The sequence below is a fragment of the Plectropomus leopardus genome, chromosome 1 (genome assembly GCF_026936395.1).
Source record: "Plectropomus leopardus strain MGB_pleo_1.0 chromosome 1, ASM2693639v1, whole genome shotgun sequence".
NCBI classification, from domain to species: domain Eukaryota; kingdom Metazoa; phylum Chordata; class Actinopteri; order Perciformes; family Serranidae; genus Plectropomus; species Plectropomus leopardus.
In genome coordinates this window covers 41084858-41104032 of record NC_142176.1, presented here as the reverse complement: position 1 = coordinate 41104032, position 19175 = coordinate 41084858, and the positions used below count along the sequence as shown (strand labels likewise).

Sequence of the window (19175 nt, the reverse complement as noted above, 5' to 3'; positions counted from 1 at the left end):
GAAACCTGTCACTGCAGAGTTATCTTATTAACATTAACAGTATTTCTAGACAGAAATTTTGTCATGTGGTATGGAATGCATATTATGCATTCTATAGAACAGAAAAAAAAGAAAAGTAGTAACCTATATTACAAACATAACTCACTGTCCATCATAGAAAACTCAGAGCTCGGGCTTAGCTAGCAGTCACATAGCTCGCTGAAGCATGCACTGCTACGTCCTGAAAAAAAAACAGCCATGTGGATAAAACACAGTGTTTTTACAGAGTTCCCATCTCAGTGATGCATCATGGGATACCTCCTTTATTTACCCAGACTCCCCAGTTGTGGGTGTCCTGTGTGTGTGGAGATGATGCTCACATTTCACCTGCAGTTTTGCTGCTGCTGGTATCTGTATGTCTTTCTTCTTCCATTTCTGGCTTCTCTTTCTCTCTCTGTCTTCTTCCTGTCTGTTCTTCACCCCCTTATCTTTTCCTCTATCCAATCTATCCCCTATTTTATCCTTTCCCCACTTCAGCTCTCCTCTCTTTTACTTTTACAGGCATCCCTGGACTTTTATAGTGACAAAGGGTGACACTTCTTCTGCTGTGGAGGGTCATGCTGTCTATCAAGGTATGAATCCATTTTTTTCTGCTCTTTTTTTCTACACAGAAGCGAGCCTTTGCAACCAACCTGATCTTGTTTATTTGTAAAATTAGGGCTTTACATGACACAGAATTATGTCAGTCAAATCAGATTTGTCTGTTTAATACAAATATTCAACAGTTCATACAAAGTTCTAAAGTTTGAACAGGGTTCAGCAAACTCACCTGGTATTTTGTGTGTGTGTGTGTGTGTGTGTGTGTGTGTGTGTGTGTGTGTGTGTGTGTGTGTGTGTTTGTGTGTGTGTGTGTTGTCAGGAACCAAGTCCTCCTCAGAGGCCCAGAGCTCCTGTGTTTTTCATTCAAGTTATGGGGACCATTTCAGCATCACAGCCAGCAGTCAGTGGGTGCAAGGTAACTTTCCTCTCTCTCTCTCACTGTCTCTAGCACACACACACACAAAATAATGAGTTTTGGATGACTCTCAACTTTCAAACTCTAGGTTTCGATCTCAATATCTACAAACACACAAACATACAGACACAGGCAAACAGAATTCCCTGTTCCATCACCTCACTTCCATCACCTTCGTGAGCTGTTGTTAATCAGCTTTAGTGATTTAGTGATTCATCCACAACTTCCGTAGAACCAGAAAGGTTGCACAGGCTAGCGTCATGTACATGTGGCAATGTATGTGTAACATCAAATGCCTCACCAGCACTCACTTAGATGTCTGAGATCAGATCAAACATCTGAACATGCGCCAGCAATTGACTCATAATGGAGACACAGGCATTAGATACTTATGACACAGGGGTAGGCTGGTCATTTCATATACATGCAGCATTCAAACAAAAAGACAGGGTGCATGTGCGTAACATACACTTCCCCCTGATTTAGTGTAATATACACCCCTCCTTCCTGTGCATGTAATCTCCTATGCACACATGCCATATTAACACACTACACTGTGCGTACAGGTACAGATTGTATAACATAAAAAGAAGTCATCAGCACTAACTGATAAGCATTTAATACTGTTTATTGATACAAAGCAGACAAAAACTGACGCGTGTCAGCCCTACATGTATCAATAAACAGTATTAAATGCTTATTGTTGAGTGCTGACGACTTCTTTTTACTTTAGTGATTTTTTAGTCGGCACTCAGAATACTCTAAAGAATTCAATTCAAAAAAAGTTGGACATTGTCTAAAACTTGAATAAAAACAGAATACAATGTTGCAGAGCTTTCTCCAGGTTCTCTACAACTTTTGATGATATTATGGATTGTAGATGGTGAAAATTAAATTCCTAAATTCCTTGCAATTTGGTAAGAGAAACATTGCTCCCAAACTGTTGAACTTTTTGCCCATGTAGTTTTTCACAAAGAGACCATCCTTGCCTGCAAACAGCTGGGCCTTTTGAGGATGCCCCTTTCACACCCAATAATAATATTATCAGCTGTTAGTAATTAACCTGTTCCCCTGTAGAATGTTCCATAGAATGACAGGTGTTTTTTGAGCATTCTACAACTTCCCCAGTCTTTTGTTGCTCCTGACCCAACTTTTTAGAAATGTGTTGCAGTCATAAAATTCAGAAGGAGTGAATATTTATGCAAAAAAAGAAAGAAACAAACAAACAAAAAAAGTCTGAAAACAGTGTCCCAACTTTTTAGGAATTTGGGTTTTAAATGGAGTGAATGTGACTTTTACTATAGGCAGTGTGCTGCAGCTAATGGCTACATGACTGGATGCCAACACCCCCCCAAACACACACACACACGCACACGCACATGCACACACACACACTCACACACTCTCTCTCACACACACACACACACACACACACACACACTCACACACACAGATACACACTCTGTGGCAGCTAGGGACCATGATGGAAGGAGAGAGCCCTTCAGTTACTTAGCTGCAAATGGTCTCTGACAGACAAAATGGACTACAAGTCAAAGCCTTGACACAGATTCCCACAGATTTCTCAAATATGGAACTTCTGATGTGTGTGCGTGTCACAGAGGCAGAGTGGACAGAATGGTTTGACAGGGATGATGAGAGGGGATCTGGAGACTGGGAGAAGGTGTCTGACCTGCACGAGGCCTACCCAGACAGACTGTGTAGCAGTCCACTTGACATCCAGGTAAATCTCTTCTTACTTTATCAAACATACATATTCATAGATTTCAGTCATTGAGAGATTTAGAGTGTTTTATCGCACATGATTAATTAGTGGTCTGGAGGAAAGGATGTTCGGATAAGGATTGAGGGATGAGGGGATTAAGGGATGATAGGATATAGGATAAAAATTTCACAAGACATACACACAAAGAAGTCACAGGACAAGCACATGGCGTGAGATCACATGACTTGTGGGAGATGTAGTCCACAGGTGTGTTTGCTAGGGAAGATGGTGTTCCCAGCATGTACAGTGTTTTTGTGCATTTTAACCTGCATTCATTTTTGTTATTCATCTTACATGTGTGCAGGCTGAAACACATGATGGCATACCAGCCAACCAGACCGGAGATGTGATCCACAAGAATGACAAGGGCTACGGTTTTGTCTGCCTCAATAAGGACCAGGCCCATGGTCTTTGTCACAACTACAGGGTTCGCTTTCTTTGTGGAAAACTGGGTACATTCATGACTTATTGTCATCTGTGTACGTTTGCTATTTAAGTATGTGTGAGAATATCTGCATCATTTTTTCCACTTAAATGCCTTTTCTGCCAAATAGAAGACGGCAAATCTGAAACTACTCACAACAGATGAATGGCCCTCACAATTACAGCATGGATAGAAAGCTTAAACTGGTCAATGGTTGTACTAGGGCTGTACTCGACTCATAATAATGCCAGTCGAATTGGATTGGGCTGTTCAACACAAATATTTGACAGTTCGTTTTGTTTCCATTCAAAGTTTTGAAGTTTGAATGGGCTCCACAGACCCCTCAGTGTGACAGTGGCATTTGCGACAGTCATTAAACAACTTAAAGGCGATGACAATGGGTCATAATGCGCAACATTTTTTTTGGCAACACTATTTATCAAAGAAAAGAATGCAAAAACTGTATTGTATTAAGATGCCGTGAGCAGCAAATTCACCACTTCTAAGTAAAAGCTCTATCCTCTCTCTTCTTCTGTGCTGTTGTCTGAATGTCCACAGCTCCAAAGAGAAGTATGAAATTCAAGAATACTCAGCAGCTAAAAAAACAATAACATCAAAAGAAAAGGCTGAGCGACTAGAAGCAATCTCAGTCAATAGAGGGTCTCTGACTGATGATTTGAACCTCTGACTTTCAAGGGGCAGCCCTGGTTTGTATATGTATATATATATATATATATATATATATATATATATATATATATATATATATATATATATATATATATATATAGTCACAAAAACATAAAAAAAGAAAGTGTGTTGTATGTATGTAGGCTGCTATAGTTGGATGTATGGAACCCATATCAGGGAAACACTGGCACACAGCCAAAGTTCACAGGTACTGCTCCAACCACACTGACATATCACAGCTCTCTGTCTGGGCTTGTCCCTTGTCTGTATTTGTATGTTATGTGGAGAGTGTCAGGGAGTGTTGACGTGGTTGACTCTGGGTAAAACCCATTTGCATCACTCTTCGATTACTCCACACACACCCACAATGTGTCTCATTGCAATCCTGCTCAACCACTAATTCTAAGATTTATCATAGTTAACAAATTCTCACACAATTGATGGCATACCACTTCAAAAATCTTGAATTGGATGTTCATAAAGTTGCACAAAGAAGTGTATTCAATAAAGACAATGTCAAGACTTAAATGATAAATTAAAAATAAGTTAGCATTTAATTCTTGAAACGTCAGAAACGCCTCTTCAAACGTCAGATAATGGCATGTCTTTTGTCTGTCAGTGTTGTAACTCTGGACAGCATTGTGAGAGAGAGGATGGAGAGAGAGGGAGAGAGGTACACCATGCTATGGCAGCCACAGAGATACTGTGTGGGGAACATAAGAGCTGTGACTGGTCAGCTTGGTCTGCTTGTAATTTTCCCTACATGTTGCTGATACCTGTGGAAATTACTCAGATTAAAGACAAGATTAAGATTAAGACTCTCAGTAGTTTCCTCTTTTTTAGCGACACACATCTAACGAAGCAATTATGTTTTACTCTCAATTTTTTCAGTTTTCTCAATTTTACTCATTTTAGTCTACGCTGGCTATCATGCTTTATGCATCTCTCATAGAGTTGGGTGGATTTTTGGTTTAGTTCATCCAGTTGGGTGGACAAGCTTAAACCAGTTTGATTTTATGCCAACCAGCTGAATTGACATTGGTCACTATGACGTTTTCTCAAACGCCTCTAGCTGGGTGTTTCTTGAGGAGTGCCTGGCATTTTCAGCAGGAAGAAAACACTTTGGTGGACACAGGGCCTTAGTTATAAGCAATATGACAACATGATTAGTATCATACTAGAAAACGCATTTCCTGTGGAAAATGCCTGTGGACGCTGACAGCTGAAATGAATCCAAAACCATGGCAGAAAATGCAAAAATACAGAACAAATTGCTGGAAATATCTGAAAAACTGGCAGAAATGAAATCTGAACTGTAGCCTATATTTTGATATTAATACTCAAGTACTTTCCCTTAAATTATATTCTGAATGGAGGACTTTTACTTATAAAGAGAACTGCTACACTGTGAAAAGCTGCCTATAACAAATCCGTTACCTCTTGCAAATGTAAAAAAACCCCCAAAAAAACCAAAAACAAATTCTTTCTGTACTGGTATAAAAAGTCCAAGTGACAACCAACATGTTGCTGGCGTGAAAATTAATTGGGCAGCCTGAGAGTGTTAGACTTAAGCATGAGAGTTGGCAGCCCTGCTCAAACGGTAATGAGCTTTGGGTCATAAGTGAAACTATGAGATTGTGAATACAAGCAGTGAACTTGGATTTCCTCGCAGTGTGTGGGCTTACTCTAAGGCACAGGGTGAGGAGCTCAAACAACAACAAGACACTGTGAGGAGAACCAGTATTGCTTTGCATTCATAGGAGGCGGTTGTAGTGGTATGGGCATCTGATAAGGATGGATTCCTCTGTAGAGAGCCTCTGAGCACTGTCAAGTCAACCTGATCTCACTTCAAAGTTGTCACATGGTGATGGTCAGTCAGTGATCCTCCACGTCAAGCTATGACATTTTTAGGTGTACATATGAAAAGAGAGAGAGAGAGGAGAGAGGGAATAATGGTGAGGTGAAGTGTTGCTCTTGACAGAAATGGAAGCATTTTGGAACTTTGGTGAATTACATCCAACAGCTATATCCTTTACAAAACATATGAATGGCACGAGGGCTGTGAGGTAAAATTAGTGTTTCTGGCGACTGTGGACAGGGGCAGAATGTTTTCTAGCCACATAAAAAAGTACCACATAAACATCTATATGCTAAATTTAGACTTTTTTAATGTTTTACCTTGCTGTCAAACAGCCCTTTACAACAGGAAACTGATGCCCTTATGTTATGCTCTCCTTAAACCCACCAGACTCAACTGATAGAAAAAGTCACAGAACACAAAGAGTCTCTGGTGTTCTGCTGCTGGTTAGTTTGAGTTTAGAACCGAGTAGTATCAGTTTTCTTATCTGCCTTTCCACACTGGGAGCATCGATAACACACAATTCTCAGTGAAGCTATGTCCATACAGAGACAAGTTTAGGTGTATCTGCAAAAGTTTTTTATCATATGGACATTACGTCCACACAGAACCAGCGTTTTGGGAGCCTGAATACACAAATTCTTGAAACCAGGTCCGTGATTGAACAAATCTGAAGACGCCACCCTTGCATTTCCATGTTTACAACCCATACGCATCTTTCCTGAACCGATGACGCCATAGACCCACCTCTCCCTTAATCCGCATGCGCTAACCCTGCCAACAACAACAACAACAACAACAACAACAACAATGGTGGATTACAGTGTTGCATTCGTGCTGCAGAAGCTACTGAGCGTGATATGGATTTTACAGCAAAATCTTCTGCTCCACACAAACGTCTCCTTTCTAGTTTGATTCATATTCTCCACCATCTTCTTCTTCATGTGTTTGTTTACATTGCATGAGCTTTATGCTCATGCTCCATGTCTTATTCTCTGTTTTTGGTGTATTTCTGTGGCAGCGTTACAGCGCCACTTACAGGTCTGGCATATATACCACAACATTTTCAGTGGTTTTGTGTGGACATACACATTTCTTGAGATGATTCCGTGTTTACAGAAAACCTTTTTTAAAACGAAAAAGAAATAGATCGGTTCCGTCTCTGTGTGGTCACGGCCTCAGTCGGGGTGTCCTCCCTGCCGCTCACCCGGTCTCCAAGGGAGGGAGAGATCAGAGAGACTCAGCAGAGGAGTGGTGTACTGTCCTGTGTAGCATGCACAGGAATGAAATACAACACAATATACCTGATTGGATTTCTTGCTTACCCTGATGGTTGCTAAAAATAGCAATGGAGTCACCAAGTTGGCAACACTGTTTTTACCTCGCGCTGATACATCTGTTTGGATTTTTTGGGGGATGGGCCAAGGACACTCACTAGCAAGGGTGCACTTGATTTACAAAATAAAACGGGACCAACTGACTGGTAGACTCGTCATGTGGCACAAAGTGGTTTCATATAAATGATCTTGTTTTAAAAGCCAAAATAGGGATTGGAAATAAAATCAGAATAATCTCCCAGCCCTACACACATGCATTGTGGGCATAGGTGGAGTTTGACCTTTCCAATGTAGACTAGTGTTCCTTCGTGTGAATGTGTAATCCTGTGAGGATGTAGCAGTATGTCAGCTTTGCTGCATTTTGCAGGGTCTCACTCTCATTGTCTCCTCTTCTAGTTCGTCCACAGGCCTCAATTTCCATTGACATGTTGTCGAACAGCAGCATCCTGGAGCTGGCTGACCAACCAGAGGGCTGGGGAGCTGGGGATAGGATAGTGGTGGCCAGTACCGACTACTCCATGCACCAGGCTGAAGAGTTCATCTTGTTGCCTTGCCCTACCTGCACGTCAAACCAGATCAAAGTCCAAGGTGAGGGAACCAACAACCTACACCATGTACGGATGGAGAGGAAGGTTCTGTTGCTTGGAAAACATTTCTCTACTATCAGTGCAGTTAAACTCATTGCATCACACTGAGTCTCAGACTAACCAGGCATTTACCTAACAGCTTAAAGTCTGGTCCAGAGATGTAAAGCAGGCTGCTTTCACTGGAGAGCTTCCTTTAATAACTGTAACTGTTGTTGTAAGGGAGAGTCTCTTTCTCATATTTTTCTTGCTGGCACTAGACCTTGAAATGACCACTGGCTTTATGGATCATTCCCCAAAACCATATGTGTAATGTGCACACTGGTGTGTATGGCCAGAATTTTTGTTCAAAACACCCCCAAAAATGGATTAACATTATCAACAGATGTGAAGAAGTAACAGTCTACAGACTACAATATATACTGTTGCAAAGATATCTACTGTAATTAGCATGCTAACCAGCTAGCAAATGCTTCTCTGTCTTGTAATACCACTAATATATACCTTAAAAGGGAACAGTGAGACACTGTAACGTTCAGTCTGCCCTTAGCCGGACATGAGAGGATGTAGAAAAGGAGTCCAGAAGAGTGAAAAAAGTTCTGATTCTGAAAGTTCAGAGGGTGCATTTGGACTTGGAGTGCACTCTGGCACAAACTGGGCTGCTCGTAAATTTGGGAGAGCTGTTGGAATAAACCATTCGGTTATCCAGAGCAAAGCAGTCTCAGAGTGTCAGAGCACACTCTGCACACTCTGTCTGGGGAGAAGGAGCAGCAAAGCACCAAATGGAACGAATGTGTAATGAATTTAACCGTTGGTTAATTCATGGAGAAATAGAATGCTCTGTGGCTCAACAGCTCTCATTTTAGTTTAGAGTATTAGATTGGATTTCCGAATACCAGCAATCACATGACTGGAACAGATGGGGCTGTACCACGTTGACTCTGCTTTGCTCCATGGCTGTCGTGGAGACGAGAGAAAGTTGACAAAGGAGGGATGGAAGGAGGTGTCAATCAAAATGTGATCTGAAATGGCCACTAAGTCTTGAGAAAAGCTATAATCCTTAAAATGAGGTACAAAGTAGATTTATTTGTCTTTTTTTAAAATGTAGCTTAAGAAAAAAATGAAATTGTCCCTAAATCCTGCTACTTCTTTTGGCGTCGAAGCAGGAGTTGTCTCACAGCCTGGGGAAAGAAGCTGCTCTGCAGTCTGGTGCTTCTGCAGTGGATACTTCTGTATCTTTTTCTAGATGGCAGCAGGGTGAACAGACTGTGTCTGGGTGGCTGCTGTCTTTCAATATCCTCCGGTCACTGTGCAGACACCTCACTTCACCAGTGTCACTGATGCTCTGTAGATGGGAACCAGTGATGTTCTGGGCAGTTTTAATCACCCGCTGTAGAGCCCTCCTATCCTGAGCTGTGCACGAACCATGCCAGTTTGTGATGTTTCCAGTCAGTATACTTTCTATTGCTCCTCTGTGGAAGTTTACCAGGATCTTGCTCTGAAATTTAGCCTTCCTAAGTTTCCATAGAAAGCAGGGCCTTTTCTATGCTTTTTTATCCTGGGTGGTGATGTGTGATGACCAAGATAGGTTCTCAGTGATAGTGATTCCAAGGAACCTATAGCTGTTCACCTGCTCCACCTCAGCTCGGCTGATGTAGACAGGGGTGTGTGTCTTTGCCTCCTTCTTTCTAAAATCAACAATCAGCTCCTTGGTTTTACTGACGTTGAGCAGTAGGTTGTTGTCCGTGCACCGCTCTGCAAGATTGTTGATTTCCTCCCTATGAACTCTGATTGTTTTTGTAATACGGCCAATGATGGTGGTGTCGTCCACATGCTTCACAAAATAGTTCTCCTGATGACTGGGAGTGCAGTCATGGGTGTACAGCATGAACAGGACGGGGCTGAGCACACACCGTCACAAAGCCGGACTGCATCTTTCCATATCAGTTTTCACCATGAGATTTAGGTCTGAAAACATTCACTGACAATGGATCATCCCCAACTAATAAATAACAAACCAATCAGCACACTATGATGACCCCTTTCAAAAGTAAGTCCACGAACATCCAGCAAAACATTATTCAAAGTATGTGGATAACCACACTTTAAATCAACATCATGAAATAGTTTTGGACCTTAAAATTAACTTTAACATCAGCTGCTGCTATGGACAGACTATAAGAATTCATTCATGCCACCTCCATCAGGCTCCTTAACACTCACCTCAACACTCACACACAGCATCAGGAAGCCCCCACTCCTCCCCAAATGAAGAGTAGTAGATATGGTGTCCTCTGTGGATCTGTTGGTTCTGAAAGCATACTGGTTGAGGGTCCAGGCTGGCAGGGATGCTATCTTTGATGTGCTGGAGAACTAGTTTCTCAAAGCACTTCATCAGGATGGAGGTACGAGCCACAGGGTGGCAGTCATTCAGACGAGACACAGCAGACTTTTTAGGTACAGGAATGATGATGGCTGTCTTGAGGCAGGAGGGAACAGTCTCTTGTGAGAGTGAGATGCTAAATATGTCAGTTATAACATTACCAAGCTGATCAGCACAAGCTTTTAATACGCATCCAGGAATGTTGTCTGGGCCGACGGACTTGTTTATATTCACTCTCAGCAGTCGTTTTCTCACATCTGCTGTGGTCACTGAGAGTGGCCGGTCCTCTGGAGGGGGAGTAGACTTCACAGCTGAGTTATTATTGAGGAGGTCAAAGCGGCCGTAAAATGTGTGCAGCTTGGTCTCACGTATAGGGGTGCTCCTGCTTTTGTAGCCTGTGACATTTTGAATTGTCTGCCCCATATCTTTGGTGCTGTTGCTGTTGAGGTCTCTCTCATCTCTGCTGGTGTCTTCTCTTAGCGAGAGTGTGTATGTATGTGCGTGCATGCGTGTGCGTGTATGCACATAAACACTGAGTGCACATAAACACTGAGTGTTTATGTGCCAGGTTGAGACAGTTTAGAGCAGTGTGTGGGAGTCAGTGGAGGATTTGGTGGGCCAAGGGAAAGTCTCAGCCTGCATCCTAGAGTTATGTGTGTTCCTGCCTGTGATCATTCATGCTAACTCAAATTAACACACTGACATGCACGCTAGTGTGGACACATACATTTTCAGACACTTGTTTTCTTTCTTAGATGCTGCAGCCTTGTCAGCCCTCAGTGTTCTTCTGTATGATTCAAATGGCCTTTGTCTTTGGAAAAACTCTTAGTGCCTGCAGCAGCTAAAACTCAGCAATAACATGACATGACGTGTCTTCTCATAGCTGTTGCTTCTGGCCTCAGATTCACACATAAGTCAAGTCAAGTTTGCATTCTGCCGTTGATTTAAGAGTCCAGGATTTAATTTAAAATCTCTGCCTGAGCTGCTGGCGTTATTCTCCTGCTCAGCTGCATCACAAGATCAGTCCATATAGCCCCTAGCCTTCCTTAGTTTTGTTCTCAGTGCTCTGAAGTCACAAACAGTGCTTGGCCATCCAGAGTGGAAATCCTATTTTTGTGGGCCTGAGGCTCCTGTCAGTCTAATCCTAACTGTAATCCACTGCATTAATCCCTGCCTGTGTGCCACTTTACTGCAGCATTTCTGAACAAGCAGTGATAATCAAGTCTATTCCCTAGCCCCTACGGTTATGCACAAACAGGGAGGCAGCATTGTTTTTGTAGTTGGCAGCTGAGAGCTGGGAGATGGCTCTGAGAGACACAGACACAGATAGCCCAGGGCTATTTATCAGTATGAGTCCAATAACTTAGACCTGAGTTTTTCCATGTTGAACTTCTGAAAGTTCTAAATGGCATAAATGATGCTGAGTGTAGAAAATAAATGGTATGGAGTGGATAAATGGCCGAGAGCAGTGTTGAAGAATGTAGAATTATCCTATCTATCCTGACATTTACCTAGTGATACAAAGCCCAACTGCATCTTTCCATATTAGTTTTCACCATGAGATTTAGGTCTGAAAACATTCACTGACAATAGATCATCCCCAACTAATAAATAACAAACCAGTCAGCACACTATGATGACCCCTTTCAAAAGTAAGTCTGCTAACATCCAGTTACACATTAGTCAAAGTAAGAAATATTTTTGGACTTTAAAATAACAGCTTTAATATCAGTTTGATGGTACACTGACTCGTCATCTCAAGAATGGTGCCTGTAGCATTTCCACTCCATGCCCTGAATGCTTATTCCGCTCTATGCAACTCTGTGAGTGTGTCACATCAGCAGAGGGTTACACCAGTTAGCTCCATAGACTGTCAATAAAGATGGACAATGCACCCCCACTTACCCCTGCTATGGACAGACTATAAGATTTCATTCGTGCCTACCTCCATCAGGCTCCTTAACACTCACCTCAAAACTCACACACAGCACTAGGAAGCCCCCCCCCCCCATTTACCTATAGTGCAATATTTAAAGATGTGCAATACTCAAGCAATATCACACAAGAGGGAGTGATGTTGTGCTTGTATATTATCACAGCTGTGATTCGGTCGTAGGCACGAGGCTGCAAGCATCTTTTTTTTGAGTGACAACAGATTTGTTTGTTTAATAAATGATTTTTTTTGGCTCCGCCAACACAAATGGTTCCACAACGGCTGGACGTGACAGCTGCCAAGCAACACGCTAACATTTTCCTGCACGCTGCTTGCTAATCAGTGTTAGCTCGGTCTTCATGTTATGCGCAGACCAGCTGCTTAGTATCATGAACATTAATCTGTCTGTTAACAGACCGTTTGTGTGAGTCAGATGAGTTAGTTTGATCAGACAGTTCGTCGCTCCAGCGTGTGTCCACTCACTGCCGTGATCTCCACCCACCTTGAGTCTCAGGCTGCGGATAGTGTCAGACAAGTGTGTGCCTGTCTCACAGCACATCCTATTAACATCTGTGACGGCTGATTTACTGATTTGAACGGCAGTTTACCGAAACCCGTCTGTCACAGCTGCCCCCTCCTGGGCTTCCCTCATAACTTTTAGTAACTCCAATGGATGTACAGTCTCCCTCAACCTGACCAACTGACAGCTACGTGAACAACGCCAACTAGCTGTTTGAACCTATTTAGTTAAATTCAATTCAATTCAATTCAATCAATTCAATCAATTAAATTTATTTATAAAGCCCATTATCACAAAACACAGTTTGTCTCAGAGGGCTTTACGGCATATGACATCCCTCTGTCCTTAGACTCTCACATCGCCTAAGGAAAAATTCCCCCCAAAAAACCTGTAATGGGGGAAAAAAAATGGAAGAAACCTCAGGAAGAGCGGCTGAGGAGGGATCCCTCTTCCAGGATAGACAGATATGCAATGGATGTCATAATTAACAATTAAATTACAATAATGACAAAAAAGAAAGAGAAAGAGAGCTGGGAAGAGAGAGGGAGGGAGGGAGAGAGGGGGAGAGATGCACAGCGACAGCGGTAACAATAGCATGTCATATTACAATAGTAACAAGTAAAATTACTAAATGCACTTTATGATAGCATGTGATGTTACGTGCAAATATTTGTGAGATGATAGGAGTCCCATGCGTGTATTGATAGTGGAGGCATGATACATAATAATGGCAGTAGAAGGTTGCGTCAAGCAGGATCATTGCATCAGCACAATGAGCACAACACAGATGCAGCTTCAGACAGGACCACAGCAATGGTAAAACCAAGACCACAATCACGGTAAGCCGGAGGTACAGTATCAGTGCAGTCACAGCATGAGCACGACCAAAGGCAGGATCACAGCATCAGCACAGCCGTCACCACGATCAGGCGCAGGCAAGATTGCAGCCAGGATCCGGGAAAACTAGTAAACAAGGGAGCACAAATGCTTCGGAGAGGCAACGGAGTTAGCGTAATGCAGTAAACAGACATGAGTGTTTGCAAATGGAGGGAGCAAGAGAAGGAAAAATGAGCTCAGCGTATCTTAGAAAGTCCCCCTGGCAGATTAAACCTATGTCATCCTAACTAATTATACGCTTTATCAAAGAGGAAGGTCATGGGGTGCCTTAAAAGTGGGAACAGTGTCTGCCTCCCGGACCAAAATTTGAAGATGGTTCCATTTAGAGAAGCATGATAACTGAAGGCTAGTAGAAGTTGCAGCTCATCCAGGCTTTTATGTCCTTAAGACATGCTTGAAGTCTAGATAACTGATCAGTTTCATCTGGTTTCATAGATAGATATAATTGCGTATCGTCAGCATAACAATGGAAATCTACAGCATGATTTCGAATAATGTTGCCTAGGGGAAGCATATATAAAGTGAAAAGGATTGGTCCAAGCACAGAACCTAGTGGCAATCTGAAGCAGACCTTAGTATGCATGGAGAATTGATCATTAATATAAACAAACTGGGAACGATCTGATAAGTGTGATTTAAACCAGCTTAGTGCTGTTCCTTTAAGGCCAATTAAGTGTTCTAGTCTGTGCAGTAAGATTTGATGGTCAGTGGTGTCAAATGCGGCACTGAGATCTAATAGGATCAATACAGGGACCAGTCCTTTGTCAGAGGCAATCAACAAGTCATTAGTAATTGTTACTAGTGCCGTCTCTGTACTATGATGAACTTTGAATCCTGACTGAAAGTCATCAAATAAACTATTATCTTTGAGAAAGTCACAAAGTTGATTAGTAACCATTTTCTCAAAGATTTTAGAAATAAAGGGGAGTTACATTATTGGTCTATAGTTTGCTAAAACGTTTGGATCGAGAGTGGGCTTCTTTAGAACAGGTTTAATGGCAGCTACTTTAAGGGACTGTGGTACATAGCCTGTTAATAAAGACACATTGATAATATCTAACAAAGAGTTGTCAATTAAGGGTAAAACTTCCTAAAATAGCCTAGTTGTGATGGGGTCTAACAGGCATGTTGATGGCTTGGATGCGGAATCAATTTAAAGTCGATGAAGGTCAATGTGGGAAAAACCTATGCTTACACCATGCTATAAACATATCCCACTGTCACTCTCACACTAATTAACTAATTTTGAACAGCTGTGAAGCAGAGTGATACATGCAGAGTTAAAAGTTAACAGTCCAACTGATGTTGTACTCCTATATCAGCACTCATGGAATGCCTCTCCACCAATCAAATTGCTTGGTCGGAACTAACTGTTGTATCATTTGATTATTACTTGAGGCATTGCTCCATAATATTTATTTTAGGGCATGCAATAACTATGTAAATAGGTTTACTTCATGCATGTGTGTTGTGATTGAGTGTATGTGCATGTATGGCTTTTATGATGCACTGTAGCCCTTTCAGGTTTGCTAAACATAAAATAGTATCTTACAGACATATTTCTGCCCGGCCTAATGGAGAATAGTCCGAAAGTGGAAAACATACTCCAAAAAGAAACAAAACACCATAACATGGATGGTGTATTGCAGACAAATTTACTCCAAAGAGAAACAGCAGTCCACACATCAACATGCTACAAACATTACTCAAATGTTCACCCTGCTCAGGTTTGCTCCTACACAAAAAATGCAGTGTCTTTTTAGAGACATTTTTCCTCCAAAAATTAATACAGATCAGTCAGTCAGAACCACAGAAGAGTTATGCATGTCTTTTTGTCTTACTACATTAAACAATGGACACAGGATAAATGCTAAAACATATTCCTGGGCCATCCTCTAACTGAGAAGCTTGTTTTTCAAAGAATGGACCCTAGCAGTGCATCCATCCTCAAACCCAAATCCCACGAACATGTGTTGTATTACCTAAATGGTGTATTTCAAGCCCTTTGGATAGTCAAGGTTCAGCGTAAACAATAGCCCCATTAGGTTCATAAAGGCATTGGGCACATCTTACAGGTGACGCAGGGCAATCTCTTCCTCAATCATGATGGCAGCATCACTGTCGGAAGCTGAAAGGGTTTCCTTAACATCTTCAACTGTTAAGGGAATCCCAATCATTCCCTTAAGTCTGTCAAAGTACAAGGTTGATTTATTTGTAATTTTTTAAACTTAGTTAAATTAAAAATTAAAAATAAAAATTGTCCCTGACTCCTGCTACATCTTTTGGCATCAAAGGAGAAGTAGTCTGATGGTTCAGCAGCTGACACTTCTATATCTTTTCCCAGATGGCAGCAGGGTAAACAGACTGTGGCTGGTGTGGCTGCTGTCATTCAGAATCCTCCGGTCTCTGTACAGACACCTCACTTCACCAATGTCACTCATGCTCTGTAGATGGGAACCAGTGATGTTCTGAGCAGTTTTAATCACCTGCTGTAGAGCCCTTCTGTCCTGGGCCGTGCATGAACCATGCCAGTTCATGATGTTTCCAGTCAGTGTGCTTTCTATTGCTCCTCTGTAGAAGTTAACCAGGATCCTGCTCTGGAATTTAGCCTTCCTAAGTTTCCATAGAAAGTAGAGCCTGATGATGATGTCACCAGCAGCAACATGCCTGAGCAACCAGATGGAATTTTTATAGTAGCTGGTGATTTTAATCAACTTATCCTTTAACTCCAAAGATTTAGCAAGATCAAGGACAAATTTTAATTTCATTTTTTAAACTATGTTTAAAAAATGACTTTCAAGGGGCATACCTATTTAGACCACACTGTCACTATAAGTAGATAAGTGCTTAACAGTCTCTGTATTGTATGTTTTGTAATGTTTAACTGTTGAGCCCTTCAGCTGAGGTGTGTGTGTGTGTGTGTGTGTGTGTGTGTGTGTGTCTGTGTGTGTGTGTGTGTGTGTGTGTGTGTGTGTGTGTGTGTGTGTGTGTGCGCAGGTACGGCCCGCTTTATCCATATGGGTGAGGAAGTGGACGGAGTGGATATGAGGGCAGAGGTGGGCCTGCTAAGCCGTAACATCCTGGTCCATGGTGAAATGGAGCCTGGCTGCTATGGCAATGAGGCCTGCAAATTCTTCAACTTCGACACTTTTGGCGGACATTTGAAGGTACATCCAACTTACTTACCATGCCATTTCCAGAGCAGAACCAGGTGATTTCTGCTAGGGATCATCCAATGATGCCTGGGAACAAGGACTGAGTAATGACCTGCTCTGGGAAACTGGTGCCTTTTCCGAGAGCCAGACCTGGCACTGCGAAAAAAAACTACATGGAGCTGCATGGTTAGATGTTTAGGACAGGTAAATTATCAGCCGGGCAGCAGGAAAAGGCTGAAACTCAGGCTGTAAGGCACATGGAATGTCAACACTTTAGGAACCACAAGTAACTTGTCACAGTAGTATAGTGATGGTATTAACCATCATGTCATTGGACTGTAGTCCCAGTAGGAATAAACACCCCCCCCCCCAACTGCCACCTTTGCTTCTTTGTATGTGTTCTCTTCTGTCTCTCATTTCACCCTTGCCCTTGATCTTTTTACATATACTTTGTGCAACTCTTCTCTCTACATCCCTCCTTTTGCCTTCACCCCCCTTTCTTTCTTTTAATTTGATATCTTTTATTCACAGACACCTGCTGTTAAATAGCTTCACATCCCTGCATTTCAGTATCCCTTTTTGTTCTACCCAATGATTACAATTATAGATGTTATGTTTTCTTATATGATGCAATAACCTGACCTAACCCTAACCTAATTACCCTGTAGGAGTGACTGACATGTATCCCCTGTCATTTTTCATTTTTAGGTCGAGCGAGGCTTCAAGGCAGTTCATATATCAGGGGTTGAGCTACAGCACATGGGTCAGCAGACAATGGGACATTATCCTATCCATTTCCATATGAATGGTGATGTGGATGAGAGGGGAAACTACGACCCCCCAACTACTATCAGCGATCTATCCATCCACCACTCCTTTTCCCGCTGTGTAACCATCCACAGCTCCAATGGACTGCTGGTCAGTTGAGAATCTTAGTTTGAGTTTAGGTTTTTGTTATGTTGTGAGGTGATGTATTGATGCATTGATTGATTTCTATAGTCTGTGTCATGCACACTAAAAAGCATCCAACCCTAATGGACACCATTACAATATTGTTGCAGAGATCAGTCTAAAAAACTTATCTTATTGTTCAGTCACCAAACATAATACTCTTCCTTCTATCCCAGCCACAACAAACTAACTCGGCCATAACAACAGTTCCAAAAACATAACTCAAATTTCTCATAGTCATCCAACCAAAAGAAATTAACAGAAACTGAGGGAATTGTACTGAATTGTACATCCCTTTTATCTGCATATGAAGGACAGTATAACAAAAATGAACCTCATTAAAAGATCAAGATAGGCAACTGGCATCCAACGCCTGTCTAGTAATATGAATGAACCAAATGCGCCCTGCGCCCAGCTGGAGCTATTAACAAACAAATAGGACTTTACTCAAATGAAAGTAGTATGGTCTAACCTCAGACATACGGCTAACCCCTGCTCTGGCTCAATCAGCTCTCTGAAAGTGCCCCTCAGCCTCTTCAGCCTTGGAGCCAGCTGCTGCAGCAGTATTTCTGCTGTCTGAAAGACATCCTGAAATAGGTCCTGAAGCAGCTGTGTTACAGTGTCAGCTCCCGTGCCAAGCAGTGTAACTCACTGAAACTCTTGAAAAAAACAGAGAAAAAGGACCACTCTGTGGATTTCATGATGAAAATATTCAGCAATAGGCATGCCGAGCCTGTGCCTACATTGAATAATGACCAAGAGAGCTGGTACTTGTCTTTGGGATCTAAATACCCCAAAAACTGGGGCAGAGCAGAGTTGGGCTTGACTCAAGTGCGCAGTGCAACACATAACACTATACAATGTGCAGCTTTGGCGTCAAGATCTCAAAAATAGTCTGATTGGGGTTCTTGTTCTCTTTAGGAGAGAACCAGTTGTGATAATATCTGACATTCAGCAGATGTTGCACAACTTCGTAGTCAGAGAAGATCATGGTGACTACCTTTGATTCTTGTGGTTTTGTGACCATAAGCTTGATGGAGGAGTAGTAGAGTTTTGCATGAAAGTCCACCCAGCTGTCCCTCACCCACAGTGGCCACCTGTGGGTTAAAGAGGACTGCCAGGAAGAGAAGGAATTTGGCACTGAAGCAAGTCATTTTGTGGTGCGTCACTTATACGTGGATGACCTATTAAAATCATTTCCGCACAAAGAAAACAGTTGATGTGTTGAAGAGAACGCAAGATATGTTGGCTATGTCAGTCCTCAGACTTCACATAATAGCATCCAACAACCCCAAAGTCATGAGAGCCTTCCCGGTGGAAGACCTTGCTAAAGGCCTACAAGAGCTTGACATCGGTTGAGATTCCCCTTCTTTTCAACACAGTCCAGGTCTCATGTGATCTGTCTACAGGCACACTTAACTTTCGTGCAGCGGATAGAGAAAGGCCCTTCACACGATGAAGCATGCTGTCGTCTGTCAACAGCTTGTTTGACCCCCTAGGATTTGCTGCACTGGTCAGCATTCAGGGCCGCGCAATTCTGTAAGAACTTACCATTGATGCCAGTAAATAGGCTACAGGAAGAGTAGCTAAACTGGAAGAACTTGCTCCAGGATCTTCAGGGACTAAAGATTCCCAGGATGTATGCTTCACTTCCTCGGAAGAAAGA

The 19175-nt window shown here is 42.2% G+C and overlaps 1 protein-coding gene across 5 annotated transcripts in view; it reads left to right on the top strand.

Annotated features, from left to right (window-relative positions):
• cemip (cell migration inducing hyaluronidase 1) overlaps positions 1–19175 on the top strand; it is a 143197-nt gene that overhangs the window by 62426 nt on the left and 61596 nt on the right. For all 5 annotated transcript variants that reach the window (XM_042484707.2, XM_088081197.1, XM_042484725.2 and 2 more), the window contains 7 exons: positions 541–611; positions 899–994; positions 2614–2735; positions 3082–3229; positions 7483–7674; positions 16401–16570; positions 17267–17476. In XM_042484707.2, the coding sequence (XP_042340641.1) occupies positions 541–611; positions 899–994; positions 2614–2735; positions 3082–3229; positions 7483–7674; positions 16401–16570; positions 17267–17476 (1009 nt within the window). The remainder of the gene's footprint in view (positions 1–540; positions 612–898; positions 995–2613; positions 2736–3081; positions 3230–7482; positions 7675–16400; positions 16571–17266; positions 17477–19175) is intronic.